General features: G+C 50.1%; 10 protein-coding genes across 10 annotated transcripts; 7 read left to right on the top strand and 3 right to left on the bottom strand.

The window, feature by feature from the left end:
* Positions 1-322: 322 nt before the first annotated feature.
* Positions 323-7,442, top strand: PC9H_001289 (uncharacterized protein; the record flags this gene model as incomplete). Its single annotated transcript, XM_036770939.1, has 16 exons — positions 323-436; positions 492-1,075; positions 1,128-1,353; positions 1,406-1,870; positions 1,924-2,124; positions 2,182-2,453; positions 2,503-4,153; positions 4,210-4,440; positions 4,490-4,636; positions 4,687-4,816; positions 4,867-5,030; positions 5,083-5,379; positions 5,432-5,673; positions 5,721-6,311; positions 6,361-6,475; positions 6,528-7,442. 16 exons carry the CDS (start codon positions 323-325, stop codon positions 7,440-7,442), a joined length of 6,345 nt encoding a protein of 2,114 aa, XP_036636784.1.
* A 266-nt stretch (positions 7,443-7,708) lies between these two features.
* Positions 7,709-11,091, bottom strand: PC9H_001288 (uncharacterized protein; the record flags this gene model as incomplete). The annotated part of the gene is made up of 14 exons (XM_036770938.1): positions 7,709-7,760; positions 7,817-8,003; positions 8,060-8,622; positions 8,672-8,866; positions 8,914-8,997; positions 9,048-9,222; positions 9,272-9,467; positions 9,521-9,621; positions 9,681-10,020; positions 10,098-10,346; positions 10,400-10,715; positions 10,767-10,890; positions 10,945-11,011; positions 11,059-11,091. 14 exons carry the CDS (start codon positions 11,089-11,091, stop codon positions 7,709-7,711), a joined length of 2,682 nt encoding a protein of 893 aa, XP_036636783.1.
* A 108-nt stretch (positions 11,092-11,199) lies between these two features.
* PC9H_001287 (uncharacterized protein) lies at positions 11,200-11,647 on the top strand (the record flags this gene model as incomplete). The annotated part of the gene is made up of 5 exons (XM_036770937.1): positions 11,200-11,259; positions 11,295-11,394; positions 11,456-11,464; positions 11,528-11,564; positions 11,632-11,647. The coding sequence occupies 5 exons, from the start codon at positions 11,200-11,202 to the stop codon at positions 11,645-11,647; spliced, it is 222 nt and encodes a 73-aa protein (XP_036636782.1).
* A 358-nt stretch (positions 11,648-12,005) lies between these two features.
* PC9H_001286 (uncharacterized protein) lies at positions 12,006-14,899 on the top strand (the record flags this gene model as incomplete). The annotated part of the gene is made up of 9 exons (XM_036770936.1): positions 12,006-12,326; positions 12,388-12,491; positions 12,551-12,675; positions 12,756-12,912; positions 12,968-13,612; positions 13,705-13,824; positions 13,884-14,416; positions 14,473-14,580; positions 14,634-14,899. 9 exons carry the CDS (start codon positions 12,006-12,008, stop codon positions 14,897-14,899), a joined length of 2,379 nt encoding a protein of 792 aa, XP_036636781.1.
* Positions 14,900-15,343: 444 nt separating this feature from the next.
* PC9H_001285 (uncharacterized protein) lies at positions 15,344-16,354 on the bottom strand (the record flags this gene model as incomplete). Its single annotated transcript, XM_036770935.1, has 1 exon — positions 15,344-16,354. The coding sequence occupies one exon, from the start codon at positions 16,352-16,354 to the stop codon at positions 15,344-15,346; it is 1,011 nt and encodes a 336-aa protein (XP_036636780.1).
* A 1,000-nt stretch (positions 16,355-17,354) lies between these two features.
* PDE1 (3',5'-cyclic-nucleotide phosphodiesterase pde1) lies at positions 17,355-18,752 on the top strand (the record flags this gene model as incomplete). The annotated part of the gene is made up of 6 exons (XM_036770934.1): positions 17,355-17,419; positions 17,529-17,587; positions 17,656-17,764; positions 17,821-18,024; positions 18,073-18,695; positions 18,745-18,752. The coding sequence occupies 6 exons, from the start codon at positions 17,355-17,357 to the stop codon at positions 18,750-18,752; spliced, it is 1,068 nt and encodes a 355-aa protein (XP_036636779.1).
* A 331-nt stretch (positions 18,753-19,083) lies between these two features.
* MRPL10 (YmL10) lies at positions 19,084-20,036 on the top strand (the record flags this gene model as incomplete). The annotated part of the gene is made up of 5 exons (XM_036770933.1): positions 19,084-19,149; positions 19,205-19,365; positions 19,429-19,588; positions 19,644-19,830; positions 19,888-20,036. The coding sequence occupies 5 exons, from the start codon at positions 19,084-19,086 to the stop codon at positions 20,034-20,036; spliced, it is 723 nt and encodes a 240-aa protein (XP_036636778.1).
* Positions 20,037-20,332: 296 nt separating this feature from the next.
* On the top strand, positions 20,333-21,375 carry PC9H_001282 (uncharacterized protein; the record flags this gene model as incomplete). Its single annotated transcript, XM_036770932.1, has 5 exons — positions 20,333-20,568; positions 20,627-20,648; positions 20,714-20,783; positions 20,833-21,021; positions 21,092-21,375. The coding sequence occupies 5 exons, from the start codon at positions 20,333-20,335 to the stop codon at positions 21,373-21,375; spliced, it is 801 nt and encodes a 266-aa protein (XP_036636777.1).
* Positions 21,376-21,382: 7 nt separating this feature from the next.
* On the bottom strand, positions 21,383-23,527 carry RPC82 (RNA polymerase III subunit C82; the record flags this gene model as incomplete). The annotated part of the gene is made up of 11 exons (XM_036770931.1): positions 21,383-21,677; positions 21,728-21,861; positions 21,912-22,240; positions 22,290-22,401; positions 22,451-22,507; positions 22,567-22,599; positions 22,649-22,687; positions 22,746-22,972; positions 23,024-23,111; positions 23,172-23,411; positions 23,459-23,527. 11 exons carry the CDS (start codon positions 23,525-23,527, stop codon positions 21,383-21,385), a joined length of 1,623 nt encoding a protein of 540 aa, XP_036636776.1.
* Positions 23,528-23,895: 368 nt separating this feature from the next.
* On the top strand, positions 23,896-27,385 carry PC9H_001280 (uncharacterized protein; the record flags this gene model as incomplete). Its single annotated transcript, XM_036770930.1, has 22 exons — positions 23,896-24,243; positions 24,299-24,481; positions 24,537-24,611; positions 24,664-24,731; positions 24,786-24,849; positions 24,898-24,925; positions 24,980-25,235; positions 25,284-25,312; positions 25,366-25,436; positions 25,497-25,670; positions 25,722-25,820; positions 25,873-25,942; positions 25,995-26,077; positions 26,128-26,238; positions 26,291-26,417; positions 26,477-26,494; positions 26,547-26,655; positions 26,703-26,811; positions 26,866-26,925; positions 26,976-27,108; positions 27,160-27,245; positions 27,296-27,385. The coding sequence occupies 22 exons, from the start codon at positions 23,896-23,898 to the stop codon at positions 27,383-27,385; spliced, it is 2,391 nt and encodes a 796-aa protein (XP_036636775.1).
* Positions 27,386-27,390: the final 5 nt, after the last annotated feature.

Raw genomic sequence — 27,390 nt, 5'->3', positions numbered from 1 at the left:
CGTCGCGAGTCATTTGCCGACCATAAATTGTGAGACCCTGAGTCAGGATTCCCACAGTCAGTCGCCCGTTTCCCGCGATCAATGAGCGCAAGTGAGGGAATGAGTTTTTATTGTCGGCGCTTGAAACGGAGCCTGAAAACGCCCTCCGGCCAAATTGGGCTGTCATACTGGGACTTGTTGCCACTCTACTCATCGTCCGTCTCGGTGTTGGAGGTGGTCTGCGCGCTCGATTTCACAAATTCCCCCCAAACACCTATCCAAAACGGCTTCCGGCTCAGCGGGCGTTGTTCGACGTTCGGTGACCCCTTCAAGGTCGTCCAACATGGACAGCACGCCGAACACGAATATCCATACAATTGTCAGGGCTCAGATTGTATTCCTCTTGTCGACCTTAACGGAGGAGAATTTTGAAAGGAATCAAGCCGAAATTCGCTCAGTACGTGTCCTTTTCCTCATTTACGTGACCATTGCTGACATTGCGCACAATGAAGCTGTCCGAACAACATGGAATCGAAACGTATTTGCACTTCATACGGCGGCTCATTGTTCACTCACAGCAGCGTCTCGTCTCTGGAACGACCCCTCCCTCTCAAGACATGTTATCTACCCTTACTTTTCGACTTCTCGTTCAAGAAACACAGCGACTTGCGCACGACCCTACCCTTGCAGACCGATTTCGTGACGGTATAGACAGAGGAGACGGCGACCTGTTCCGTCATTTTGATCTTGTACGATTTACTGATCGTACAGGCCTGCGTCCCCTCGAAAAGCTCGTCCTCGCAGCTTCTTTTCTTGCACCTACAACTCGAAAGGAATTGGCGACGCAGGCGGCCACCATCATACGTCACGAATTCGACAATGCCATTCTATCCCTCTGCCACAACCCTTCCTTTGACAATGCCGATATAGCTCCCATCCAAGCGTCAAAACTCGTCTACAAGCTGCTCTCCGATCTACCCCCCGAGTCTCCTGTTATAGATGCGCAACAACGGCAGGCTTTGATAGTCGCGATACAGAACAAATTTGGCCAGGAGCATACGTCTGCCATCCTACACCGTGTTATACCTACTATAAGGTGTGTACTTCTGCCCGTTCTCCGTGATTAAATCCAACATCTCGGGTTACAGCCTTCCAGCTGGGACTACTCTCGTTCAGTTCTTGGTTCAACTCGGTCAAGATGTCACAAGCGACCCGGATGTTGTCCGGGCGGCATTGCAACGATTTGGCATCTCGGAAGCATCTCCGCCTCGCGACAACCAGGCGGTAGAGATAGTATCATCACTGGCACGATTAGCAGCCGAAGGATCAACAGTATGCGACATGGGAGTCTTGGTTCGGGTGCTCAGTGGGTTGGTAAGTACTTCATTTGGCTCACACATTGTTCCTCCTCTTTAATCGCCTGTAGAACGTTACCTTGAACTGGGCCAGCGTCATCAAGTCCTTTGACTGGCCTGACCGTCATGGTGTCGACACTGCAACTCTCAAACTTCTGATTGCTATTCTCCTTAGCGTCCCCCGTGATGCGGATCCACATGCCGTCACTGGCTTTTGGGAACCGTGGAATAACCAGTTGTATCATCTACGGTTGCTTGATGCCCTTCTCTCGCTTCCCCCAGACACCTTCAATTTCGTACAACTCCCAGGTCATCGAATCGTGACAGTCGACGATGTTTCTATCGCAAGTCCCACAATCAAAGCCCTGGCCGCCAACGTTCAAGGTCATACGTGGAACTCGTTAGATTTGTTCGAAGTCTTGGTTCGGATGGCGGACTCGGATTCGGCGGATGTGAAGTCCTGTGTCAGAGACATGCTTGATAAAGCCATCAAAATAAGTGCCGAACTTGTGCATATGGGCCTTTTCCAAGTACCGGTGAGTAGTTTAAACCTGCCTAGTCCTTGTAACGCGACTAACTTCATGAGAAGTCGCAAAACTGGAACGAAATTCGCCGCGAATACTGTCGCAAGTTGCTGTCGATGTTTCTCGCGGGACATCCAAATCATCAATTAGTATTCATGCGAATGTGGCAGATTGAACCGACGTATCTTACGGATGCGTTCCGCGATTTCTACGACGAAAACCCTCTCAATATCTCCAGAATTCTCGATGTCGCGCAAGATCTCAAGGTCAGATTCTCCTTGACCGTTGGGAGTACTGCTCACCTAACTTTAACGTGCCCACAGATCTTGGACTCGCTCCTCGAGGTCCGCCCCTTCACCTTCGCTCTCGATGTCGCCGCCCTCGCTTCGCGAAGGGAGTACTTGAACCTCGACAAGTGGCTTGCCGACAATGCAGCAAATCACGGCGGAGAGTTTCTTCATTCTGTCATCGTTTTCCTCGACCAAAAGATGGAGAGTGAGAAGGTCTCTAGAATATCCGTCCCTCCCATAGAGAACCGTACCATGACCCTTAGTCCCAGCACCATCACCATTATCCTTCGAATGTTGAGAAACAAGTAGGCTCTCTCGCGCTATCTCCATCCCGTTTGCTAATCTCCGTGATAGCACCTCAATCATGAGTGAATCCGACGCCAAATATTGCCTTGAAGTACGCAACGCTTGCCTCCAAATCCATCCTCGCTTGATGGATTTGACACCTGGATCCGAAACCGAACCCGGGTTTACGGTGATAAACTACTCTCAAGAGATCGAAGCCGAGGTCGATGCTATCTACAAACAAATGTATGATGAGAATACGACCATCGACGAAGTCATCGTCCGCCTCCAACAACACAAAGATTCCACCAATGCCCGCGACCACGAAGTCTTTTCGTGCATGCTTCACTTCCTCTTCGACGAATACAAATTCTTCCAATCCTACTACCCGGCTCGGGAGCTCTCAATGACTGGATACTTGTTTGGCTCGCTTATCCAGCATCAATTGATCGACTACATCCCCCTCGGAATTGCCATTCGCTACATTCTCGATGCCTTGAACTGCCCTCCGGAGACAAACCTTTTCAAGTTTGGGACCCAAGCTTTGTCACAATTTGAATCCCGATTGTCCGAATGGCAGCCTTTGTGCGAGGCGCTCCTCAACATCCCCCATCTAATCGAAGCCCGCCCGGACCTGGTTGCTAGCATTCAACGCGCTCTCGCTGCTGCCCAGGATGGTAATGGCATCGGGGATGCTGGCAAGCTACCGGGACCTCTGGCACTGGAACCTCCATCCGGTTTCAACGCTATTCAGCCGGACGTAATAGAGGGAGAAATAGAGAGTCCACCAGAGGAACTTTCGGACCGCATCCTATTCATCGTCAACAATCTCGCGCCGAACAACTTCGATGACAAACTAAAGGAGATGAAGTCCCAGTTTGAGGATGCTCATGCTCGTTGGTTCGCCAATTACCTCGTTGACCAGCGTATCAGTGTTGAAGCAAACAATCATCAACTCTACCTCCGCTTTTTGGACGCCCTCAACCGCTCACGGCTGTCGAAGTTCATTCTTCAGGAGACACTGGTGAAGTCTGCGGCACTGCTCAACTCAGAAAAGGCCATGCAGGTTGGGAGTACGGAACGGACAATGTTGAAGAATGTCGGCAAGTGGCTGGGGGAAATAACATTGGCACGCGACAGGCCGATAAAACACAAAAACCTGTCCTTCAAGGACCTTCTCGTAGAAGGATACGACACTGGTCGTCTTGTCGTTGCCATTCCATTCGTCTGCCAGACGATGGTCCCATGCCAAAAGTCCAAGGTGTTCAAGCCTCCAAACCCATGGCTCATGGGTGTCCTGGGTCTCCTTGCCGAGCTATATCAATATGCCGACATGAAGCTGAACCTCAAGTTTGAGATTGAAGTTCTTTGTCAAGCTTTGAATGTCGCACTCGATTCTGTAGAACCCACCAGCATCATTCGGAATAGGCCGCTGGGCGACACATTGGCTGGGCCACCTCTCCCCGAATACGTCCCGGATATTGACTCCCTTCCCATTGGTGGTTATCACCCCTCCTCCCAGCTTGTTGCTGACTCCCAGGTGTTGGCTTTGGGCACATCTAGCCCAGGCGAATCTCATCGAGCCATGGGCGCTCATATCGAATCCATCCTCACAAACCTCGTACATCAAGTGTTCATCAGCCCTCAGCTTGCTCCGCTCAACACTAACCCTGCGTTCAAACGCGCTGTTCAACTTGCCGTTGATCGGGCTGTTCGAGAGGTAAGGATCGCCGCGTGTTGTACTTCGATGTTCCTCACGAAACATATTCGGTATAGATCATTCTCCCGGTGGTCGAGAGATCCGTCACTATTGCAGGCATTTCGACTAGGGAGTTGGTGACCAAGGACTTTGCCACAGAGCCCAACGAAGATCGCTTTCGTAAGGCTGCTCATTTGATGGCTCAGCGCCTTGCTGGTAGCCTAGCCCTGGTAACTTGCAAAGAACCGTTGAAGAGCAACCTTGCTACTCATCTACGGCAGTACCTTGCTGATCACGGGTTTGGTGATGTATGTCTCTGTTTCATGGCAATTAGGAAGATACTTACACTCGCCACAGTTGCCTGACCCTGTTATCATGGTTCTAGTCACGGATAACCTAGACATGGCATGTAGCGCAATAGAAAAGTCGGCTATGGATCAAGCTGTTACGGATGTTGATGAAAACTTCGCCACATCGTACGAGGCCCGGCGTAGACATCGCGAGGTAACATCTAATGCGTGGTTTTCCTTTACGCACAGCTTATTTGCCTTTAGATTCGTAACGGACAACCATTCTGGGACCCAACTGCTCCCCAAGTCAATTTCTCTATCACCCTGCCGGATCCTCTACGGGTGAAGCCTTCAGGGTTACAGCCACATCAGGTTAATGTTTATGAAGATTTCGGTACGTCCAAGAAAACTCCTCTTTCTGCTCCTCTGACAGCGTCGTAATAGTCAACGACCAAAAGCGCAGAATGACTAGCCGCCCCAACTCTACCATGTCGTTTTCTAGAAGCGAGCACATCCCCCCGACGGCATACTCAGCTTCGCCAGCCCCAGAAGCGCAAATGTCTGGTCGTCCTTATCTAACCCACCAAGATGTTATGGATCGATTCGCCGTAAGTTCAACGCTTGATCGTTGTTTCTTTTGTTGCTCACAACCTTTCGCAGGCCCTCATCAAGGATTTGGAGGCGGTATTAATGCAACTCCCCGTTCAGTCGCTAGCAGCCCTGCCACCTAACCACGATGTTCGACATCTGGTCAGACAAGTATTGTTCCTAGCTCAAGAAGCTGCCGACAAGCAAGGGACCCCTCTTCAGATGTCGCAGAAAATCGTTCAACTGCTTTACAAGACCCCATCTCAGTTGGGTCGTGAAGTTTATGTCGTATTGCTCGAACAACTCTGCACTACCTTCGAGGACGTCTCCAAGGAAGCCATCACATGGCTTGTTTACGCCGAAGATGAGGTTTGTTCTCATTCGGTGTATTGTGGCTTGTGATGCTCATTGTGTGTTACAGAGAAAATTCAACGTCCCGGTTACCGTGACGCTACTCCGCAGCGGCCTCGTAGACATTGCTCAACAAGATCAGCAATTAGCGAAGTTCCTGTACACTAATCCTCGACCCACTTTGCTGGCCTTTGCAGTTGGATTAATTCGGGAATGTCTGTCGGCCGATCCCCCGGTTGCCTCGCAAACGCAATTCAGCTACTCGCTGGAAATACTTAGCCAACTTTCACAGTCAGGCAAAGGCAGCGACGAGTAAGTAGCATGATTGTGGGGATGGTCCTGTTACTAACGGCGTTCAGTGTGACTAGGCTCCTGAGCGATCTCAATAGGATCAGGCGCCCACCTAGCTTGCCGATTGAGAACCAACTTGTACGGCAGCTCGGAAAAGCTGAGACAGATCAAGCAAGAGAAAAGTTATTGACTTGGTTCCAACAATGGATTGGTATCTTTCAACGGTCCACCAATCCGGAGAAGAGCTTTGTTCCTTTCATCACCCAGCTCACCAAGCAGGGCATTTTGAAAGTGGAAGACATGTCTTCATTCTTCTTCAGGGTCTGCACCGAAGCCAGCGTCTCTCACTACATCAAGTGTGTGTCGAGCGGTGACTACGAATTCGCATTCCAGGCCCTGGATGCTATGTCAAGGCTGATCGTCTATATCATCAAATATCACGGAGATGCCTCTGGAGTCAACAACGACCAAGCGAAGGTTCATTACTTGACAAAAATCCTTTCTATCTTTGTCCTCGTGCTCGCGAACATACACGAGGAACAGGGGCCTTCTTTCCAACAAAAGCCGTTCTTCAGGTTTTTCTCCAGCCTCATCAATGATCTCCACACCATCGAATCTAGTTTGGGCACAGCCTATTTCCAACTCCTTGTTGCGATCAGGTATGTTCTTTACCCCATAAGTTACCATCCATCTAACCCCTTGTTCCAGCGATACCTTCAGCTCCCTTCAACCCACTTACTTCCCTGGCTTCGCTTTCTCCTGGATGTGCCTCATCTCGCACCGGTTGTTCATGCCGAAGTTACTTCTCACTGAAAACCGCGAAGTAAGTTCCAGCGCACGCTCACACCGGATATTCCGTCTCATTTCTTCTCTAGGGATGGTCTGCATTCCACAAACTCCTCCTGTCTTTGTTCAAGTTCCTTTCGCCATTCCTCAAAGATTCCGAGTTACGAACAGCGTCGCGAGACTTGTACCGCGGCACGTTACGTCTCCTACTTGTCCTTCTCCACGACTTCCCCGAATTCCTCAGTGAATACTACTTCACCCTCTGCGACATCATCCCTCCTCGTTGCATCCAGCTTCGGAACATCATCCTCAGTGCCTTCCCATCCTCTGTCATTCTCCCAGACCCCCACCTTCGAAATGTCAAATTCGAAGCTATCCCAGAAATGGGACCCATCCCACCTATACTCTCCGATTTCGCATCGGGCCTTAAGAGCGGCGATCTTCGTTCCAATCTCGACCAATATCTGCTCAATCGAGGCAACCCTGCTTTCCTGACCTCCCTTCAGGATCGCCTACGGTTACCTGTTGTGCCAGACATGGCCACAGAGACCTACAATTTGTCACTGGTCAACTCTTTGGTTATGTACATTGGCGTCTCCTCGGTTGCTCAAGCCAAAGCCCGAAGTGGGTCTTCGCTCTTCGTGGCGAGTGACCCCGGCGTGGTAGCCTTGCAGTATCTCGCAACCAGCCTCGACGTTGAAGGCCAACACCACCTGCTCAGCTCGATGATCCTCCATCTCCGTTACCCTAATGCCCACACCCACTGGTTCAGCTCACTCCTTCTCCACCTTTTCTTGGAGGTGAAGGATGCCCGCTTCCGTGAGGTCATGACGAAAGTATTGTTGGAACGCTTCATTGCTCTCCGCCCTCATCCTTGGGGTGCCCTCGTGACATTCATCGAGTTACTTCGCAACCCTAAGTACGAATTTTGGAGCATGGACTTCGTACGAATTGCCCCCGAAGTCACTCTCCTCCTTGAGAGTGTAAGTTCACTGTCTACCTGAAAGTACGCGGCGTAGCTCATCCCTTGTCACAATTCAGGTTGCTACATCCATTTTCCAGTCTTAGAATAATGTTGCTAGTATCCTTGCTATCTGTCGCACATCTCCTGTTTTTATCTGGGTTCCCTTCCTCTTACACATTGTATTGTATTATCACGCTTTCCCCCCGTCTGTTGAACATAGTGTAAAAGTGCCGAACTTTTATATTACAATCAGGAAACCCAATTCGATCTTGTTCAACATCATCCTTCACGTCGTATATATATAACTTAATTCAGCCACGACATGGGTTCGTTCCAAACCCATTCACGCCCCCATGTGCTGTTTTTTGCTTTGCGTTTGTCATTCGTATTACCAGCGAAGTAAAATGTACATACCCTGCTCCGTCTAATCCCGCTGCACCCATATTATCAACACCTTCACTCATCACTAGCCAATCCGGAGTCGTGACGCCAGTTCGAAGGGGGAATTGCCTGTATGCTCGCTCTAGTCCAGCGCCTTCGTTTGAACTCAAGAGAAGGACTGTTGACGGTAGAGATGGGTGGGGAAAGGTAGATACAACAGCTGTAGACAGGAAATCAGATGTCACTAGATTGCTTCGTATATGTATCATATCATACCTTGCCCAGCTTGTGTAACAGCGCGGCCTTGCAAAAACAGAGACCTCTCTCGCAGAGACCATGGTGTTGGACTCTTTTGAAGCAACCATTTCACTGAGGGAGCGGCTGTGTTACCTATCAAGACGAGATTTCCTGGAGGTGTGTCACTGTTCGTCAAGGCATACTCCGAGAAAGTCAAGATGGAGGTATCTAGTTTATGATATACCTCCAGGATATGGGCGATCCGTAAAGCTATTGATAACTCATGCACTGCGTTTGGCGGTACAACGATGGTCAACGGGGCATTCGAAGTCAGAATTAGTTGTGCGCGCCCAGGCGGCCGAGGGAGGCCCGTAGTTTGATCCACAGCATCGTTGGCCTGCCAGCCACTCAAGTCCTGCTTGGAGACGACATAGATCGTAGACGGCGATTGAACCAGGTCAGTGCCTACGTATATGCCAGTCAGGTTGACGTAGTCCTGACTAGGATATAGTACGCTGAGGTCGACCAGGAAGGCGGATATATTGGTGGGGGATATATGTGCAAAGCCACGGTCGTCGATGCGAACTTTCAGTCTACCTAGTCTAGTGTGTGTTGTAAATGGCTAGACTAGCGGTATATAGAGGTGCCTACCTTCCTGGGACAAGGAGGGATACCACCTGAAGTCCATACATGGGCCCACTTTCCAAAGGGTTCGCGACGGTCAAGGTAAACTCCACAGGCGGCTTTCTCACCTCCAGACTCACGGACTTCTTAATGAAAGCTAGTGTGTCAGGGTGAGTGATGGCCTCAGGATACCAATGAAGTTGGCCGGCATCTTCTCGATATCTATTCACGTTGAGCCCGCTTTGGCAGAAAATGTATTGCATACTCACGTCGCGTTTGCATTTGGGTTCAAAGCTTTGATGATGGAGATATATTCCCGAGAATGCCACACAGGGACATTGTCGTCAATCCCGCTTAGATCGGTGGGTCGAATTGCAGAAAATGCGGAGGAGCATCCACTCACCCATGGATAGCGAGAACAGGCATATCGACTAAGTTTGATAAAAACAAGTCGTTGTCGTCTGGGGTTAGTGTGCCCTGTAGGATTGCTCGCAGAGCAGGATCCATGTAGTGTGCCGACCTCGACTGGGTCAAGGGAACGTACGCTTGCGACTTGATGTAACCGGCCATAGGTACGGCTGTTACCAGAGTGAGTGATTTGCTCGGTGATAACAAAGACGTGCCCACCAGCTAATACTCTATCAGGATACCGAGAGGCGAGATACCAAGTACCTTGTCCGCCGTTGGAATGTCCAAGAATGACGGCAGATGGATTTATTGGCAGTCGCCAGTCTTTCCAGGCCAGGTTGGCCTCGGCAATGCTAACAAGAGCATCCAGCGAACCCCATGCATCTTTTGCGCTTGGACCGTGCCAGTCCAGGCCCTTTAACCAAAGGGTTCATACCATATGTTCATAGGATGGGGAGAGTGACCTACCCAAGACGTTCTCCCAGTTGGGATGACAAGCCAGCTATTGTTCATGCGTGGTAAGGATTCGACCCACCACGGAGTGCCGATAACGTCGACACCCGCGCCATCTACACGCGACCATGAAGTTGATTGAGAACGTATAAATACGATGGAGGGGTGTACGTACGTAGGCAAAGGATGGGAGCTTTGGAAACCTCTCCTTCATTTCGGTACAGGGGCGGGACAACCACAAAGTTCGTCGGCATGGAGTGAGCGTAGAAATACGAGGCTTTGATCGAGTACAATTTGGGACGATCTTTGCCATCCCACCCTTCCAGGTGTTTGATGGGGACAGTGACGGATACGGTAGAAGGATAAAGCGTCGACTGGCCTTGTGCCCGCACACGGATTCGTAGCTCGCCTCCGCAGAAGGCTGAATGTTGTTCAATGACTATTGGTATGATTCTGGTTTGAGAGGGCGCCAAATGTGTTTCTTGCTTGAGACGCAAGGTGATATCCTTTGGAATCTACAGGGGGAAAGCAAAGCAAAGCATACGGTATGAGTGACTTGCTCCCTGTTTCTCGCGTAGTATAAGTGTGTTACATTGTCTGGGTTGCTGTCCTCGAGCGTGACTTCTTTAACGGTCCACCAGCCATCGACACTTCGCATGCCAATGCCCAAGGCATTGCCAAAGGCCCATCCATCAACAAAGTCACACATGACATCTTGGGTCGGTTCATGTACCACATGCGTACTTGGATCCCTGGTTGGAAGCTCGATATTCACGCCTATCTGCAGGCTCTGGACAGGGTACTCCTGCTTGGATGCGCTTGGGTCGCCAAACAAACGGATCTAATCGATCGGTGGCGTAAATTACTTGGAATGGGGACATAAGTTAAGGGTACCTCGAAGTCACCACTAATGAAAATGGTATATTGCGTTTGCTTTGAGGCCTCGGGTGGGACTGGGAGGTCTACTGCTTGAGGTAGGGCGCGTTCCATGGCATATATATTGCCATGGTACCACCTGGGAGTAATCCCTTGGCTCTTCGTAAGGTCAGAGGGAATGATCGTGAAGAATGAGCCTTGTAATAATTGAACAAGGAGGCGGGGTCTCTCTCGGATTCCATACGGGGGAGTAGAAGACACCGTGAGGGTGCCGCGAAGGACTGCGTGATGCTGGAGCGCTGCCCAACCCTCCGTCGCGCGAAGTGATTGCCACCTTTAACCAGAATTTGATCAGTCTTCGGATATACCACAGCTTGGACGAGACCTTATGTTAGGGAAAGCGACTTTGATTTCCCCAGCTTTGTTGGACGTTGTGGTTGTCCACGAAACGTTCCCGCCGTCAGCGTACGAAGATGGGTACTTCTTAGTCAAATCTATTGGTTCGTGCACTGGAAAGTCATCGTTGAGCATTGAGTTCCAAACGCCAGAGATTTGGAATGCACCATTTACTGGGAACGAGGGGGACAAGAAGTATTGTTCCCTGGCATGTATTGGGAAGGGGCCAAGAACCTTGAGATGCGTCAGTAAATTATCGCACCCATGTAAGACTCACTTACGTCCCAATCCTTCGAGATTTCAACGTACCACATGGTGGAGGAAGAGAAGTTTCGTCGTATTGACGAGCACTGAGTGAATATTAGCGCCTCCATAGATCGATCTTATCATCGGGCGCTTCTGCATCTTTCAAGTGCTCATCGATGTCTGGTCGCGCAGGTGGTAAGCTCAAGCCTTTGAAGGCAAGTTTTCTGTTCAGTACGGTCTACGATCGCCATATATTCAAGACGTTTCTTAGGCCCCAAAGAAAGACAAAAAGGAGGAGACCGATGAGGAGAAGGCCTTCAAAGAGAAACAGAAACAAGAAGCCGCAGCTCTGAAGAATGCGAGGGACAAAGGTACGTCGAGGCAAGGGTTGTCTGCAAAATGCTGCAGGGCTGACGGATCTCTCGTTCGCAGCTCTAAAGGGTCAGTGAAACCGAATCATATCCATACTCAATTTCCAATCTTGACACTTGGACCTATACACAGGAGGCCCATTGGGAACCGGGAACTCTGGCATCAAGAAGTACGTACTCTGCGATCTTATTTGCTGCCGTGCCGCAGTTCTGATCGCGCGCACCGGAACTCTGTAGGTCGGGGAAGAAGTAAATCTAATGCTCATATAATGGGAGATGTGTATTCCTGATTCGATAGACAATGGATCTGGCGTCCTCTTCGATGGGCCGAGTCACTTGTGCTTCCGTAACAGAGTGTCTGTAGCCTCGTTGCAAGGCGCATGGTGATGGCAGCAAGCTTGTTGGTGTCCTCCGAGATCGGTAAAATTTGATTCGTTCGACAAAGAAGCAAAGAAATTAAACTTTCCCTGTGTGGGGTGTAAATGAGAAAATTTGTTGTTTGTACCGACATTGTCGTCGCCAGCAACGTTGAGGAAGGGCACTTGTAGTGGTCGAGCGGCGCTCAGTGCAGGACGTGTCGGCCTTTGGTTGTGTTTGTGCAAGGTCATATAATGCTCAACCCCGTTTCGCGAATCAACAACCCCAACTCAAAGCCTCCGCCGCCAGAGCCCTTTTCCTCGTCCTCCTCAATCCAATTACCCATGTTGGGCTCCCTACAGGTCCTCCAGACAAATAACCAGCAGCAGCAGGTCCAGCAACAGCAGCAACCTCAGCAGCAGCAGCCAGGGTCCCAGAATAACAATATACCATTACCTCCACCTCTTAATGGCCAAGATTTCACGCTTTCCAGCGTCCTCCATTTCTTGCAGACTGAATGGAGGCGATATGAACGCGACAGAAACGAATGGGAAATAGAACGAGCGGAGATGAGGGTTCGTCGATTGGTGCTGCCTTCCCGCTCGCAAAAACACGCTGACACAGAAATATTACTAGGCTCGCATCGCGCTGCTGGAGGGAGAGCGCCGCTCGTTCGAAAATGTAAAACTGGACCTCATGCGCCGCATCAAAATGCTCGAATTTGCTCTGAGGATGGAGCGGTATGTACACACACTCGCCCCGAACGCCTCTTTTGTCTCATTCCCTCCGTCCTTCAAAGCTCGAAACAACTATCGCAACCCGTCTCACAATCGATACTTCCGTCAAAGCTCGGTATGCTTCCGCAACGGGATGATGTCCAGAGTCACAAAGAAGGGAGCAGTGGCAGCTCACCGCGTAGCGAAGGTACCGCCCCATCATCATGTCCCACCTCTTACCGGTTATCTCACACGAGCGACTTTCAGATATGCCCTTGCCTTCCGAAGGGCGTATATCGAATGGTGTAGCGGCAGCGAGTTCCACACGACCAAATTCATGGAATTGGACCAACGGACCGTCAGCCAGTACAATGGCAGCGCTGACAAAACCACCCCCCGGGCGAGATCCCAAAAGTAGGGCCCGAAGTCGGGATTACCTCAAACAGTACGCCCTCAAGTTTACATAGCGTGGCACGTCTTGATTTTTCTCACTTATATAGATGCCTACAAGAAATCTCGTATCTCACTTCCCCGCAAGCCATGAATCCTTTACCGAACCGACCTCTCATAAACAACGGCCCCATACCACTATCTCTCCCCAATGTCCCTTCCTTTGATCAAATCGCATATAACGGCCGACCTCGCAAAATCTTGCCCGAGGCAGGCAAAGACTATACCATGCCCAACGGAATCAACTTGATACCAGGTCCTTCCTCTGCGCCTGCGTCAGGAAACCAGCTTGAACGGAGTAATCCTATGAATAGCATCTCCTTACAGTCTCACCTACAGCAGTCGTCAGGATCTCAGTCCATGGGCCAGTCTCAGGCCGGTCAGCCCACGCCGGCAATGAGCGACAAGGACAAGGACGGGGGCGAAGGTTCCGAGGCCAAGCGCCAGCTCACTGCTATTTTCCGGCCGGATGATGCTGGGGAGTGGAAGGAAAGGTTGCGTTTGTCCCATGAGGCTGAACAGTTGAAGGTGCAGGCCGCGGCAACAACCGGAGCGAGTTCATGGGAGCGACGAAGGGAGGATGACGATGAGGTGCCAATCAGGGATGAGGAGCCGGAGGTGGAAGAGGAGGAAGGCACGGTCGTCAGCGAAGGCGAAGGTGCTAAGCTATGGAAAGCGAAGCGAACACTCCGGAAGTCAGTCTCATGAACAACTCACTCTCTTCATTCGTCCATTTCGCTTCATATCGGCACGTTCGAAACTTAACTCACATCCATTCATAATATAGTCACCTAGATGCCGTCCGAGCGCTTGCGTTCCATCCCACCGAGCTATGTTTAGCAACCGGTGGTGACGACTGCACTGTCAAGATATGGAGGATGGATGTTGCAAGCCTGGCAGCCACCGCGTGCGTACCATACTGCGATCACTCATACTTCTCCGCTGATTCTGATTCTCCGCTTTTAGCACGCGACTTACAACCGAGATTGAGCCTCAATTGACACTGAGAGGGCATTCAGCAGCAATAACACGACTTGTGCATGCACCTTCGAAGGGTCTGCTGTATTCTGCCTCTTTGGATTCTTCTATCCGAGTATGGGCGCTTCCGACTCCGGCGCACACTACATACGCGCCATACGACGAGACACGATCACGAGGCGAGCTAGTTGGACATACAGACGCTGTATGGGACCTGGCCCTTGTACGAGACGAGACAACATTGATTAGCTGCGGAGCAGAGGGTACGGTGAAAGTGTGGGATGTGAGCGGACGGTCTGGTGGCTGGGCCCTGACGTTATCATGGGGCTTTGCTGGGCTAGAGAGTACAGAAGCGTCTTCGGATATTGCAGAGGATAATGATGCACCCGGAGCAACGTCGGTGGAAGCCTTGAAGGCTGATTTGAAGAAGATTGCTGTCGCCTACCAAAATGCGGTGGTGAAGATCTTTGAAATTGAGACCGGTAAAGAGGTCTCAAGGCTGGCAACAGATATAGGATACGGTGAGTTTTACGTGTTGTGCAGTGCTCCCGCATACAAACTCTTCGATCACGTATAGATGGAACACCAGCCACGCAGGTGAATCGCATGGCATCACATCCTACGATGTCGTTGCTCGTCACAGCACACGAAGACAAGTTCATAAGAATATTTGACTATACCACAGGTACGCGTAGACGATATTTTCCATCTCTCCTCTTATTGACATCTTCGGTTTAGGCGAATGCATTCATTCTATGACAGCACATCTCGATGGTGTGACATCGCTCTCGGTGGACCCTGCTGGCTTCTCGCTGGTATCCGGTAGTCACGACTGCTCCATGCGCTTCTGGGACCTTCTCGGCTCGAGGGAATGCTTGCAGGAGGTGACGTCCCATCGCGAAAAAGCCCGAGAAGGCGTACTCGATGTCGAGTTCCACCCATCACTACCATTCATGGCTAGTGCTGGTGCAGATGGTGTTGTGAAGCTCTATGCAACGTCATAACATTCTCTCCATACCCTGTGACCTACTTATTATCTTCCACCCGTTTCTTATCTGTTCTTTCGCTGTTTATAATTCGTACATGCCGCTTTGGTAGATTCATTTGAACTACCGTGGTACTTTCCGCTAATAGACTGCTCATGACATACTTCCTAGGAACTTGCACGCCAATTGCCTTGTCTTGCTATCGATGTACTTTGAGTACGTACATGTATGCATTGACGGAGTGTCCTGTGTAATTTGTGTTAGGCGTTAGGCGAACTGCAGGTAGCACTGACGTTTTGTTTGTGAGCCTGGTTTATCAGATGCGGATGAATACATATAATGACTACTCCTCATCGGCATCGCCCAACACCAACCGTCGAAACTACTCATATATACGTAGGATGGAACAACTTGAGTAGATAAGATCACAAAGGTTCCTAATCAAGAATTCCAAGTTTGAATCTACGACAGACGTTTCTCTCTCCAAATCAACACGCCAGCAACAGCGGAACCCGGTCCCACAAGAGGAACAGTTAGCATATACCAGCCCATCATCCCCAGCGTTTCTCGCCGCGTAGTTGTAAACCATAAAGAACCCAGCATCGTGGAAAGCATCCCTATTGCACCGTCCCATTTTAGAAAATCAGCAATTCTTCTTCCTATTGACACGGTTGGCGGAAGGTTCGCTACAGAGGGGATGACGATCGCCTTCAACGCATCTATGTCCATGATGATTGGGTACACCACCATGGCATGAAGTACCCAACACATCAAGAATACGAACACGAAGAGGTCGTGAATGAGTGTGTTCCCCATTTGCTGATTCTTCGCCCCACATGGGCGGAGGGCGATACGGACGTAACCACGGTGTATTCCCCAAACAAGGACAGGGAATATTTGCCAGAGCCAGGTGAATATTGGCTGCGCAGAAACAATCATGGCGAACGTAGGCAGGAACATCCCTGCCGTGATCGCTGTGATTATCCCTTCAGCGTCAGCCCGACTCACATACAGCGGTCGTTCTTGAATACGGGTTGACTGTATAAAAAGCATCCAATAAATACTCATCGTCGGTCCCATCGAGACAGCTTGATACATCAAGCCAAGTATCGTTGGATATGCGAGAAACCGTTGGAAGGATATCGCTGGAGGTTGCTGTTGTTTCAGGATTCCTGTTATCCTCGGTTGTCGACATGGCTCGACAAGTAAGAATATCGCAGGAACGGCTAGGTTTCCAAGGACATAGACAAGTGTAGTCAGACACTCTTGATCTGTCGTTGCATGTCGAAAGAATGCTACGAGAGCGCAAATCTGATCGTCTACAGGGGGATGGCCGGTGGAGAGGCGGCCATCAAAGATGAGGGGCGTCGGAGTGGTGCAGTACGCATCCTTGAGATCGTCCACTAGGCCTGACCGAAAGGCCTGCCCGTACTCAAAGTATATGGCAGTTATTGCAAGCCACTGAAGGGTCATTGTCATCGTTTCTGATTCATCGTCGATCAGGAAGGCAGTTGATAGGGACGACGTCAAACTTACCACTTGAAAGGGTATGCATGGCGAGTTGCGGGGGGATGCTCGCCTCCTTGGGCTATATAAGTTGACCATCTCATGAGAACCAAACCTGTTGTGGATATCACGGAGATAATCCGACAAGAGCTCCAGTGGACTTGGAAAGTCGAGCTTCTAGCGGAAGCGTAATCGGCGTTGTTTGGCCTGGACGCCGCCGCCAAGCGGCGTCAGAGTATAAATTCTGGATCCGAGCAATTTTCTTCCTCACTCATTTCCGAACTCGCACTATTGTCCCCTTGCAAACTTTTTCTTATTCTTGCAGGAGTCTACCGCAAGTTCGAGAGCGTCATAGCGCCTCTAGCTGGAGCCCTTTCTAACTTTTTGGTGGTCAATGCAAGATGTATTGACTTGGAGTGGGATTTCCTTACCAGAGGTGCAACATACTATAACCCTTGTATTTTTTTTCAATGTATCTCTTCCTATACCATTGCAATAGAACAATGATCAATGATCTGCAGACGAACCCGTGGCATGTCCGCCCATGACTGATTTGCAACTAAATGACATTCTCTGACTGGCCTTTGACACGGTCCGGACGAGTGGTAGCTAATTTTATGGTCATTGTCTTGCTGCTGCTGCGTGGCCAGTCTTGTACTTCATCCTGGGCTGTAGCGCCTCGTGTCGTGGACGTTGTACTTGGCTCATTTGGCAGGTCAGATGGGTTGGGCGGCGGTAGGGTCAATGCATCGCACTGCCCGTTGCGAGACAATGCTCGGGAGATAAATCGCATTTGGAGGGGCCAACAAGGTCCAAGAGCGGTGCTGGGATCCAAATAGTAGAATCAAATAGAGTCAAAAGATAATGAAGGTTTTGAGGCAGCTATATAATAACCTACGAGCGTGTGCAAAAAACCCTTCACCATCTGTCACCTTCGCCGCCGCGCCCAGTGTCGTCGTCGCCCGCAATGCCTGCCTTCAACATGATTGTGGTAGGGTCTGGGGGAGGCCCAGACGAGACCAACCTATCTTCGTATGTTCTTCCTTGTATTTTCTATTTACTTTCAGTTTACGTCTTCCTGGGGCACACGTGGACTTGAGGTGGAAATATCGATATCTTTACTGACTTGCTGATTATCCAGTTACTTGATCAAGCCCGCTGAAGCCTCATGGGACGAGGGGGTGATTGGGTTGGAAGCAGGTGAGCGCCAGCCTCCCAAACTCGTGCCAATGATGCTTGGAGCAGAGCGGCTCACACTAATGATGCAGGATCAGGCCAAGGGGCTCTGAACAAGATTCTGAGCCAGACTCCCGAGTTCTGGCTTGATAAGGAGGGGGATCAGGGTTACACTGCAGCTCAAATATACACCTTCGTTCGGTGAGCCAATAGTGAACGCACGAAGTGGTCGACGCGCTCTGACGCCTGCAATCCAGCTGTTATCTCGTGACACACGCCCACCTAGACCACATTAGCAGCCTTATAATGTCTGCTGGTTCCTCTACGGATCGTCTGCGGAAACGAATCTACGCTTCGGAGCAATGCCTGCAAGACCTTGAAAGCGTGTTCTCAAATCGCATCTGGCCTAACCTCGCGTCGTGGAAGACAGACGACGAGAATTACAAATACCTGTACTCACCGTGCGTGCTTCTCCCTTTACCTATCGCGCTATCTGAGTGCAGTCTCAGACTTGTTCCAGACGGGAAATACAAGACCATCCATCCCCAAGTGTCGGCGCGCATCATGCCACTGAGCCATGGTCGCGTCATTGACGAAACCGAAGGCGAATACACGTCGTCTGCTTTCTTCGTTCGCAACGATTCCTCGGGCCATGAGTTCCTTTTCTTCGGCGACGTTGAGCCAGATTCTCTCGCCCTCATCCCGCGCACGACAGAAGTATGGCGCGCGGCGGCCCCGAAGATCCCCGCCAAACTCTCCACAATATTCATTGAATGTTCATGGCCGTCTGGTCGACCGAACGATATGCTCCACGGGCATCTCTCGCCCGAGCATCTCGTGTGCGAACTCACAGCGTTGGCAGTCGAAGTCGCCAAAGTACGCTTGACAGCAACCCAGGCTGCCACTGCTAACCAGAATGCCAGCCCAGGCCCAGCTCGCAAGCGGCAACGGCGGAATCCGCCTCCGTCGATTGACCTCAAAAATATCCTACGCGGCCTTCGCGTATATATCATACATACTAAAGGGTGTGCTAGCGATACCCCGAAAGTGATCTTGGAGCAAGTCAAGCAGCTTGTCCTCGAGAAAGGTCTTGGCGCTGAGATCCTGCTGGCTGAACAAGGTATGCGCGTCGGTAAGTATCCAACGTTCCTATGCTCCTTCTCATTCTGACAACTCCTTAGATATTTGACACAACATAATTTATTCTTTTCGGTTGAATCATACATAAATAACACTACTGTATCCATAGCTCCTCACTTGTAGCCCTAGCTAACGATATATTTATTTCTTGTCTGTGGTCCTCTCTGTTTTACCACGGAGAAAGCCCTTGGTTGTGTAATTCCCTCGCTACTAAACTCACAAAAGATTAATGTCCTCAATATCGAATTGACAACATAAGTTGGTTGTATCGAACAAGGACTATAGAGAGGAGTTGCCCCTTTCCTCTCCTATCGTACTTCTCACGCCCGGAAACTCTGCCAGAGCGAGAACACAGCGGAGACCATCACAGTCCGCGTCAAATGGCGTCGCGAGTTCCTCGAATATCCCTTGCAAATCTCAAACCTGCCCCAGGCTCGCAGCATGCTGTGTGTTACTTCTGATAACACCGCTGCTCTTGTACTCACCTTTTATTGGCTGTAGCAAAAACGCGTCGGTCGTGGGCAAGGCTCGGGTCACGGAGGAACGGCTGGTCGGGGTCACAACGGTCAGAAATCTCGCGCTGGTCCTGGACCGCATGCAAGTTTCGAAGGTGGTCAAACTCCCATAACGAAACGGTTCCCCAAGAGAGGGTTTTACAGCCAGTTCGTCTTGTGTTCCCCCTTGCGTTTGCGTTTGCATTGCTTATGGCTCTCTGAATAAAACAGAAACGGAAAAACATGGGCACCTGTGAATCTGGACCGGTTGCAGCATTGGATAGACCAAGGGCGGATAACGTCGTCGCCAGAGAAACCCATTACGGCGAGAGAGTTGCTGTTGAGTGGGTGCGTGCATGATGTGCATGACGGGATTAAGATTCTTGGTGATGTATGCTCATTTGTGAACTTTCTTGGATGCTGGTGTTCTCATCATGATTGGATAGGGTGTGGAGCATTTCAAAACGCCAATCTATATTACCCCTTCGCGAGCGTCGCAAAGTGCCATTAAAGCCATTGAGGCTGCTGGCGGCAAGGTCGTCTGCAAGTACTACAACGACCTAGCACTTAGAGAGTGTGTCAAAGGGCGGACAGAGAAAACTGAAGCGGCCCCCACGCGTCGCGAGGATATCAGTGAGTCTCCCTCCTCGTTCTTGCATATTCATATTCACTGACGACGTAATACTTAAGTTTGGTACGGAAAACATCATAATAGGGGATATATATCCACTACGACGTTGAAGTCGGTTGGTGACCTTCCGTTCGTTCAAGAACGGTGGAAGATACTCGCGAAAGAGCTTCGCGTGTGGCGGAACCAAGAGTTTGATACGCAGAAATGATTTCACCACTCCATATAGCTGCTATAATATAATTCGTCGCCGTCCTCGGTCTGACCCTGCTTCTGACAGTGAGCGTACGACGAGCGCTGAGCTGAGCACCGCTTCAAGCTGTTGAACTTGATTAAGACCTAAAGGTCGAAAGTTTCTACCGTGTCGCATATGGAATGAGGCAATGCATGAGAGCAGTTTCGGAGCAGTTGGGAATCCATTCTGGTAGCGTTTAAAAGGCTCACCACGATGCTGTCGGTTTCCCAACGGCGTTCCCAGTACCCTCGGCCAGGACGCAGATACTGAACATGCCCAACCCGAACCAGACAGCGGTCGTACATACCGCGTACGACGAAGAACCACCACACCCCGGAGATCAATGGACGAGATTCGTATGCGTCTCTGATACACATGGTCGAAAGTTCTCCGCCATACCTTCTGGCGATGTGTTGCTGCATGCTGGCGACTTGAGTAGCTGGGGTTACACGAAGCACTTACGACCCACCCTCGATTGGCTCAAGTCGTTACCGCACCCAATCAAGGTGTAAGTGCTGCTGCATGATAATAATGTCCTAGCCACTTTCCGCTAAACCCGTTCTTAGCATCATTGCGGGGAACCACGATGTAAGATTCGCCTGTCCTAAGTCAGTGTCAAGTGGAGAGTGCTAACGCTTAGTTCAACCTCAAAGCTGTGTTTAGATGGGGCGTTGCGCAGAGAATTCGGGGCAGGGTTTCTCGGCACGGTGAGCGCACTTCCTGGTCGCGTCGGTGCCGTAATACATGAACACGAGGTTGTAGGATCCCGAAGACGCTCTGGAAGTAGCGCAATCAGTGGTCCTAGGGAACGACGCTAAGGAAGCAGGTATTATATATCTCGAACATGAGGCCTGCACCGTTACATCGCATTCGGGGAGAAATTGGAAGATCTACGGCTCGCCAGCAGCACCCGAGTATGCTCAAGGTGCTTTTCAGTATAGAACAGACGCTGAAGCCGAGGGTAAGTTCAAGTAAACCCTCATTGACCGTTGTCAAATCTACAGCAATTGACGACGGGTTTGCATTGTCAGAGGTTCATGCAAGGATTCCTGAAGACACCGACATTCTGCTGACACACACGCCCCCCCACAAAATATTAGACCAGACGCGAAAAGGCATCAATGCGGGTTGCAAACGACTCGCCCAGAGAATGACAGAGCTGCATGCTTGCCGGCTACACGTGTTCGGGCATATCCACGAAGCGACTGGTGCCCAAGTTATCTCAGATGGAGCGATAAATCGAGTCGCAGTGAATGCTGCAATGGGCTCACTGGGTTCGGACGCCAAAGCCATCATCGTCGATCTCAGGAACTAGAACGAGGTCAATCGTCACTGTTTCCTAGCACACCTAGATCCTTTACAATGAATACAGCTTCTTCGACTCGCATCTGCAATATCACTAATTTCTGCCGCTTTGCTTCCCACTCTTTCAGCGTTTCTTGTTCCATCCGAGAGAGGAGAGAGTTGTCGGCGGCTACGTCGCTGCGCTGCATTTTGTCCAATACGGCTTTAACGTTTGGTTCCTCTTGCTCGGCTTCCCGCCTCGTACCGATGTTGTAAAGGGTTTTGTATAGTTGGCCAAGTATCACAGAGTAGGCCTTCTGCAGATCAACATACCTGATAAAAGAGTGAGAGATATTCTTGAATAGATTCTAGAGGCACTGTACCAAAGATAAAACGTGCGAGTTGGGTTGTGGTCAGCAGTTTTAGCCACCTCCTGTGTGCTAATCAAGGAGTCCCCTGCAAGGGCAGACAAGAGAGGTCGGACGTCTTTATTCGGCATCATCACGCTCTTCGAAACCTGCGACAATGTCAGGCTGCTGTCTGGTAATGATGAGATAGGTAATTCACCTGCTTCTCGTCCATTTTTCCGACATCGAGGAGCAGCCGAATGATTCGAACGCCTTCGTCACCGTGTTTTTCCCTGGCGACCGCTTCGAGTACTCTTTTCTTAAGCCGCCGAGCGACAACTTCGAACTCTACTTGTATTTTAGAGGATGAAAAGGAGAGGAAGGCGCCAGCGCGGCCAGCAGGAGTGGGGTTGTCCGCAGCAGAGAGTATGCCGAGATAGTCTTTTAGGCAGGCCATCGTGTTTGGCTTTTTGGACGAGGAGAGGAGGCCGGAAGCGAGGTTATCATCGTCGTGGATGTGTTGGGCAATGTTGGCAATGGACACGGGATCTGGAGGTTGGATGTTAGATCTGAAGGGGAGGTCCATAGGATTATGTACCCGTTCGTGGGTCCTCTAAACTAAATTGCTTCGCCGCGGATGCTTGCAACGTCGCGCGGACGACTGCTGCAGCACCATCATTATAGCGTTCGCGGGCTGCTTGTTCGATCAACTACACCAAAGGTTAGGGTACTGTAACACGGAAATAATACGGTACGTACGGAGTTCCGGATATGAACACTAAACCGCTGGTAATTTATGCGAAAATAGACAGTGTCCTATGGGCCAAAGTTCAGTCTCTGCGTGAAAACTCTGGGAGAAAGACAAGGCAGCTTACATCTACTATCTCCTCTTCTTCGACGGCCTTTTTCTACCTCATATAAATTATTTCGTTCTGATCGACGACGTGAGATATTCACCTTTGACGAGCGGTGGCCATTTTCTATGGGTTTTCGTTTCTAGAAGACTAACAGATTTATTCAGGCCCGAATGCGTGAGGTTAGATGATCTACTCACCAAGCCAATCTTCTCAGCTTCAGCTTCTTCGCGTTTCATTCGTGCCTCTGCGGCTTCCTTTGCTTGTCGAAGCTCCTTTGCCGTGGGGAAACCGGTAATTTTGGCCTTCTCTTCTGCCTCGTATTTTATTCGTTTGTCTCGGGGTGATACGTGTGATAGAAGCGTAGAGGGCTTGAGATACGCTGCAGATACGAGTTTATGTAGCGTCTGCGCGTAGACTGCACTCTCTTCACGGGCATCAGAAAAGTTCAGTGCGAAAAAAGAAGTTCGTACAATACCTTTCACGGAGCCACCGGAGAGGGGGCCTATAATGTCTGGCGGTCGTAATTTTCCATGATCTAAAATAAGTTGTACAATCTCTCCACCCTTTGGGGCGTAAAAAGCAAAGATCAACTTCGATTCCAGCCGTTCACAAAGTTGACTCACCGTACGCCCAAACAGTTCTTCTGCCTGCCAGGCAAATCTCCCGAAACGTAGCCTGATCAAGCATTCGTCTATATTGACCTCCAAAACTTCGCCCTCTTCTTCCGTGACAGAGTGCCATACGATATTGTGTTGCACGAGAATCAGAATGGCTGCCCGTGCAGTTCGTGGATTCAATGGCGTGAATCGCACAATTTGGGAGAATGTAAGTCGGCCACGGGTCAGAAGGGCGTTAACGACACTCTAGGTAGATTTTAGATTGGGCTGGGAAACATAAAATGAGGACCAACCGCAGTCAAAGGGCCGAAATGTGAGTGCGCAATCTGTGCACATAGTCTGCTGGTGTGTGCATCCGCCATGGAAGAGTTGGATGAGGCGTTGATAATTATATAAGCGCTCAATATAATTTCTATAGCCGCCTATTATGATCGTGGACTCCAACACGACTGTACTCCTTGGAATGAAATTATCTCAGTTCATTGCGCATACCAGTAAGTGTCGTGGCGCCACTAGCAGATGCGCTGACATTAATCGACGATTACTATATAGCTTGGCACATAGCTTGTATTGTTATTTATAACTGCTCTATGAGTATCGGGCATTCCCATGCCATCTGTCCGTTGGCGGGACTACGTGTGGACTACCAGTGACGGTCTATCCTTATAGCCCAGTCTTCAGGTGAAAATGTCTTGGCCAACAAGGTCCCCCAATAGCCCAGGACGCACACATGGTCCAGACTGAGTCGGAGGCCTCTTCATCGCGTCAACCCTCTGCAGAGAAGATAGCAGAGAAATACGCCACCGGCAACTGCAGCGTTAAACTTGGCCGCTCTTCTGAAGCTTCTAGCAAAGTTGAGGACGGCGAGGGCCACCACCACCACCATCATCATCATCACCATGTTGGCGCTGGTGCTGGTGAACGCCCTTACGCGGACACACACGAGCACATAATCAGCACAGGCCAAGACGTTTCACGGTATTTGGTTGATGTTCGCGACGACGGGGAGACGGCGCTCACATTTCGCTCGTTTGTCATCGGCACAATATTTGCGGGGCTGGGGGCTACTCTGTCTCAGGTGAGTTGCTCACTCTTGCATCATCATTCACCTAATGATCGGCTGCATGATCCAGATATACAACTTCAAGCCAGTCCAGACGGCGGTTTCGGTAACTTTCCTGCAATTACTAGTTTATAGCACCGGTCTTCTCTGGGCGGCTTTTTTACCGCGGGCATCCTGGGTAGAAGGAAATCGACTGGCATCCCTGGCTCCACTCCTTTCGTTCATTAATCCGGGACGATTCACACTCAAGGAGGTATGGGTAGTCACTTCTATACTAGACCAGAGTCTAGATCTCACATTTACTACAGCATGCCGTTGCATCAATAATTGCTGCGACCGCTGCCACCACCAGTGGTGCTATCTACAACTTCGCGGTCCAGCGCGTAAGTGGGATAACCAGAAATGTGCCACAGCAGTATCCAATTTCTTGGTCAGCTCTTTTACAGTACGAACGTGGATGCTGCGACTGCGGTATTGGCTGCATTTTCTGCAGGTAGTTTTGGGTGGGTATAAGGTTCTCTGATTTGGTGATTATAAGAGCTCACGCTGAGTGGTAGTTATGGCCTAGTAGGATTATTCCGGCCTTTCACTGTGTATCCTAGTGAGATGGTTTACTGGCATGTAGGTCTTCGTCTCGTCGACCCGGACTCTCAATCTAATGTCCCATAGAACCTGCACACGATCTCCATCTTTCAAAGCAAGTGAATTTTCAAGGGAGTGGGGAAAATTATTTATGAACCCTCTGTTTTAGCTCTCCACTTCAACACCGCTGATAACCGCAAGAAACTACGGCTTTTCTGGGCAGCTTTTGTTGGCATGTTTAGCTACGAATTCCTCCCAGCGTACATCTTCCCCACCCTAAACGGAGTCAGTGTTTTCTGTCTTGCATCCCAACGGGCGTCAAGGCCGGTTCGGGATCTCTTCACAAATCTCTTTGGTGGTGCCAACGCCAACGAAGGTTTAGGGCTGCTGAATATAAGTTTCGATTGGCAGTATATTGGATCCAAGTAGGTTGCCCATTCCACGTATCAAGGAGTCACTGATGAATTTGGCAGTCCTATGTATCTGCCATTGGTACAGCAGGGTAAGCGGACTCGTGTTCTTACCTATTTTTACTCGGTAATAACATGATTGTAGTAAATGCCTGGGTCGGCTTTGCGTTCTGCTATATCGCTATTATGGCGATATACTATTCCAACCTCTGGAACGTCAGTCCCATGTCACGTACTTTCATTGTTTCTTACTGACACAAAACTCTTCGTGTTTAGTCTAGAGCATTCCCCATGCTATCCTCCTCCATATTCTCCTCTAACGGCTCAGTGTACAATCAAAGCGCCGTGTTCGGCCCTTCCTTTACTTTAAACCGCACGGCCCTCAATGAAGTAGGTTTGCCTGCTTTGACTGGATCCAATGCTTGGCATGGTTTAACTGCAAACCTTTCAGTACGAGCCTTTTGCATCTATTCGTTGCGCCTACTTTTGACGTCTGCTTAGATTGGCGGTCTTCTCGCTCACTGTATCTTATTCTGGGGTTCGGAGGTCGTTGATACTTTCAAATCCAAAGGAGCGTCCAGACTGGACCGTCATTACCGAGTAAGGAGTCTTTCTTTCAAGCCAGATGGTCGAGAATTTGACCATTTTCCAGGCCATGCAAAAATACAGGGAAGCCCCTTGGTGGTGGTTCGTCATTCTGCTTGGAGTTTCGTTTGTGTCCGGTTGGTGCTAGTTTCATTAACCGCGTATCGTGGTCTAAGTATTATTTGACAGGTCTCGCTGTTGTGATCAGAGGGCAAACCACCGTTGCCTGGTGGAGTTATATCATCGCCCTCATATTGGGGAGTGTCGTTGCCGTAAGGTCATTTTTTGCTGCGTTTCGGTGTCACTGACACATATACCCCAGCCATTCTCCATCCTTCTTACTGCGAGACTCGGGCATGGTGTGTACACAAGCCAACTCATGAAAATGATTGCAGGTGTTCTGCAGCCTGGAAAACCAGTTGCGAACTTATATGTGAGTGCCTTCAGGAGTACCTGCCAGCTTCGTATCTAACGGCAACGGATAGTTCTCCATGTGGAGTCACGAAGTAATCATGACGTCCCTCCATCTATCGTCTGATCTCAAGATGGGTCAATATCTCAAAATCCCCCCCAGAGTTATGTTCGCAGCGCAGCTATGGGGAACTTGCCTAGGTGAGTGTCACCCATAGGTTCAATAATGATGACTAAAACACCATATTAATATCATCTAGGCGCTGCAATCAACTATAGTAAGTCCGTCATTATGTTGCATAGAAGCCGGCCGCTCAACATCTCCTTCAGTCGTGATGGTTTCTATCGTCGATTCACAGAGAGACGTACTCTTACGACCGAATGGTTCGAATGTGTGGAGTGGCCAATCGGTACAAATGTTGAACAGCGCGGCTGTCACGTAGGTTCTTTCTTCAGCCCATGCTTCCGTGGTTTAACGGAATCTAGCTGGTCACTGGCGAAGGACCTATATGGTTTCAAAGGGCCCTACTGGATAGTGCCCATGAGTCTATTACTTGGGACGATACCTACTTGCGTGCAGTGGCTTCTTTGGAAGGTCGGTGTCCCTTTCTTCCCAACTGTCCGCCATTTCAGACTAAGCACCTTACAGAGATGGCGTAAGATTGGTCCTATTCCGTTGGATAAAGTTGTACTGCCGATCATTTACATGGTACATCGCCACTGCCGCCTAACAATTGCATTCATTGACCTCTTCGATAGTACTCGGCTTGGATGTCTGTGGGTGTGACATCCACCATCACCTCAAGCATCATTATTGGGCTTATTTCTCAACTCTGGGTTCGCAAATCGTACCCTCGTTGGTACAACAAATACAATTACATCTTGGGTGGCGGTGAGTGTTGTTGCAGGTGTTACACGGGTACAACTGACGCATGAAGAGTAGCTCTGAACGGCGGGGCTCAGGTTATGGTCTTCGTGCTGTCCTTTGCTGTCTTCGGCGCCGCTGGTCGTGAACACCCATTCCCTCATGTAGGTCGTGATCTTGACCGAGTCTCTTAGTTTCTGACAATCGTATGGAGTGGGCAGGGAACCCCGCAACCGGCCACGTCGACCATTGTAATGGGAATGGAGCTTCAAGCAGGCGAATTAAACATTACCCTCATAAATAACGACC

The sequence above is a fragment of the Pleurotus ostreatus genome (assembly GCF_014466165.1).
Source record: "Pleurotus ostreatus strain PC9 chromosome Unknown scaffold_1, whole genome shotgun sequence".
NCBI lineage: Eukaryota > Fungi > Basidiomycota > Agaricomycetes > Agaricales > Pleurotaceae > Pleurotus > Pleurotus ostreatus.
Note: the sequence above shows the minus strand (reverse complement) of the source record. Positions and strands in the feature narration are given on the sequence as shown.